Source organism: Bison bison, unplaced genomic scaffold (assembly GCF_000754665.1).
Source record: "Bison bison bison isolate TAMUID 2011002044 unplaced genomic scaffold, Bison_UMD1.0 scf7180017864181, whole genome shotgun sequence".
Classification (NCBI taxonomy): Eukaryota; Metazoa; Chordata; class Mammalia; order Artiodactyla; family Bovidae; genus Bison; species Bison bison.
This window is the reverse complement of record NW_011494753.1, coordinates 3424620-3427312: the sequence shown is the minus strand read 5'-3', so window position 1 is coordinate 3427312 and position 2693 is coordinate 3424620. Positions and strand designations below refer to the sequence as shown.

The following is a 2693-nucleotide window of genomic DNA, read 5'->3' as shown; positions in this document are numbered from 1 at the left end:
TTGCGCGGCCGGGAGAGCAAGATGTCCGCCAGGGCCGCGGCCGCCAAGGTGAGCGCCGCGGGGAGCGTCCGCTGGGGGCCTTTCTTCCTCTGCCCGCGGGCTGCCGGGCTGGCGTGGAGGGGCGGGCGGCGGGCCGGGGCCGGCCGGGGCCCGGGCAGGTGCACTGCGGCGGCGTCGCTGCCCGGTCCCGACTCCAGCCCCGGCCCGCGGCGGGAGGGAGCAGGGCGGGCGGGGACGCGCAACAGGTCCCGCCGGGAAGCCGGGCGCGGGGCGCGGCGGGCGGGCCGGGGCCACCCCGGCGGCTGCAGTCTTTGCGGGAGTGGTTGGTCCCTGGTGAAACCGTGTGGTTTCGGTCTGATGTCACTGTCGCTGGTATGCGCGCGCCCGCGACACGGCTTTGGGACGGCACTCAGCCTCTGTGGAGTATGTTGGTTCTTTTCGCTGTTTTATTTATTTAAGGTGACATTTGAAAAACTAACTTCCTAACACTTTTTAAGAGTTTAATTCGAGTTACACTTTCAAAAGTACCGCACATTGCACTTAAAAATGGACAGTAACTTTAAAAAATAAAAGTTGGCAAAGATCCGTGGGTTCGTTAAAAAAGTAACGTTTTCCTGTCAGTTTTTTCATATGCTTTGAAGTACTGTGCCATTTTCTCAGTGCTTTCAAGCCAGTTCGTATGTTACATGAAAAAGCTGAAGTTCCTAAAAATCAGTTAATATTCTCCTCTCCTTTTGTACAGCTTAATCTTTTCCATCGTAAACGGTTGCGGGAATGCAGAAATATGAAGAGTAAAAATCTCGCTTAAAATCAGTTTATTACTTTAAGTAGTATCAGGTGCTTAAGCGGGTGCTGGCTTCATGTTTTTGCTTGGTTTTTTTCTTTTCTGTTTGAGATGTTTTATTCATAGCATCTTGGACCAGGCATAATTAGGCCCTAAAGTTTCTGAACTCAAGACTGTTTTTTGGCTGGAAGTTAGCGGTTACATTTAGCAGTGAGTAAATTCTTGTAAGGAATTTAGTGTTCTCTCTTTAAGAAAACTTTTATGTGTACTTTTATTGCTCTACATTGATAAACACCAATCTAAAGGTAAAACTTGATCTAAAGACTTAGAATAAAAGGCAAATTTTCGCATAATTTTAAAATAGTCTTACACTATTTACTTTCCTGGGACTTCCTTTTCGGGGAGGAGAGGCTTTGTTGCCATATTATAGAGAACGTCACTGTGTTCCTGTAGTGTGCTCTCTGGCACTTGATATCCAAAAAGGATATTTCACTTACGGAGAGAAATAAGTTTTCAGTGGATTGCCATAGTAGAATGATGCTTTAGAAAGAGTCATACTTTTCCTCATGAATTATGGTGTTGAGATTTTATGGCATATTAACAAGTATCACTAGTTAAACATTACGTTTTTGGACGTTTGCATTCTTAAATATTTGAGTAGAATGTCAGTTGAAAGCTTATTTTTCTAAAATGCTGTGTTTTGGGACCACCGTTAAATCTTATATAGAGAAGGGCCATAAAAGATGGGGGAAATGAAATAATAACCAACCAAGTCACATTTAATTTTCTAAGATGATTAAAATGCTTAATAAGAACCAGGCTGTGTATGTACTCAGTAGTTTACATGTGATATTTTTGTTTCCCCTACTTCTGTTTAAAAAAAAAAAACCATGAATTTGCAGCTTGCTTTTCTTGCTTTTAGCATAATAGTTTGTAGAACTCTCAGTCAGTATCTTTGATTCTATATTCTTTGTAATGATTGAATATTTTTCCATTCCATGAATAGGCTGCAGATGGTTACTGATACACATTTAACTTGTTTCCAGGATTTTGTAATAAATAGCCTTATATTTTTCTGCGTGTGTGTAGTAGTACTGTGTGTCACGTTGTTAAAAATGGAATTTCTGAATCAAAGGGTATGTATGTGCATTTAAAATTCTGATATATACCACTAAATCTTTCTCCAAAAAGGTTGTACCTAGGAAAAATACAGCGATTGTTGGTAACTTTAAAGGACATAAAATTTCAGTAAGTGAAATGAGAAAATACAGACTCTGAATGGGGAGGATATTGTAGAAAAGATCACATTTCCTAGAGTTGGTATATAAATGTTAATACAATTCCAAATAAAATTCCAGTGTGGTATTCTAGAAAACTTAATGTGTTGATGAGAAAGTTTATCTGATAAAATAAATGGATAATAACTGTCAAAGTTCAAAAAAAGAAGCCTTATTAGAAAATCAAATGTGTTATAAATACAGAGCCATTGAAGCAGTCTTTTAGTTCAGGAATGGACATTGGAATCGCAGAGTCCAGAAATATCTGTGTGTTTACGAGTTTTTAGTGATTATGGTCATCAGCATTTAATGTGTGTTAGCTATTGTTCTAAGTGCTTAATATGAATTAACTGATTTAATTCTCATAGTATCCCTATGAAATGAGCACTGCTGTTATCCCCTGTTTATGGATGTGGGAATTGAAACAGATAAGGTAACTTCCCTAAATTCACCTAGCCTACAGGAGAGGAAATTGAGACTGTGATAAAAATATCATCGTAGATTTCTGGAGAAAGGATGGATTAGTATAGGGTGCTGGGACTGTTGACTATCCTTTGAAAATATATATGTTGTTTCTGCCCTTAGGCCATCCCCACCCCCCCAAAAAAAAATCCGTTTGAAAAATACGCAGA

General features: G+C 40.3%; 1 protein-coding gene across 7 annotated transcripts in view; it reads left to right on the top strand.

The window, feature by feature from the left end:
• Nucleotides 1–2693, top strand: part of TJP1 (tight junction protein 1) — a 163328-nt gene that overhangs the window by 51283 nt on the left and 109352 nt on the right. For 5 of the 7 annotated variants that reach the window (XM_010843262.1, XM_010843261.1, XM_010843260.1 and 2 more), the window contains exon 1: nucleotides 7–48. The exons of the other annotated variants lie outside the window; for them this stretch is intronic. In XM_010843262.1, coding sequence (XP_010841564.1) covers nucleotides 22–48 — 27 coding nt within the window. In that variant the 5' untranslated portion in view covers nucleotides 7–21. Of the gene's footprint in view, nucleotides 1–6; nucleotides 49–2693 lie in introns of those variants that run through there. 7 annotated transcript variants of the gene reach the window in all.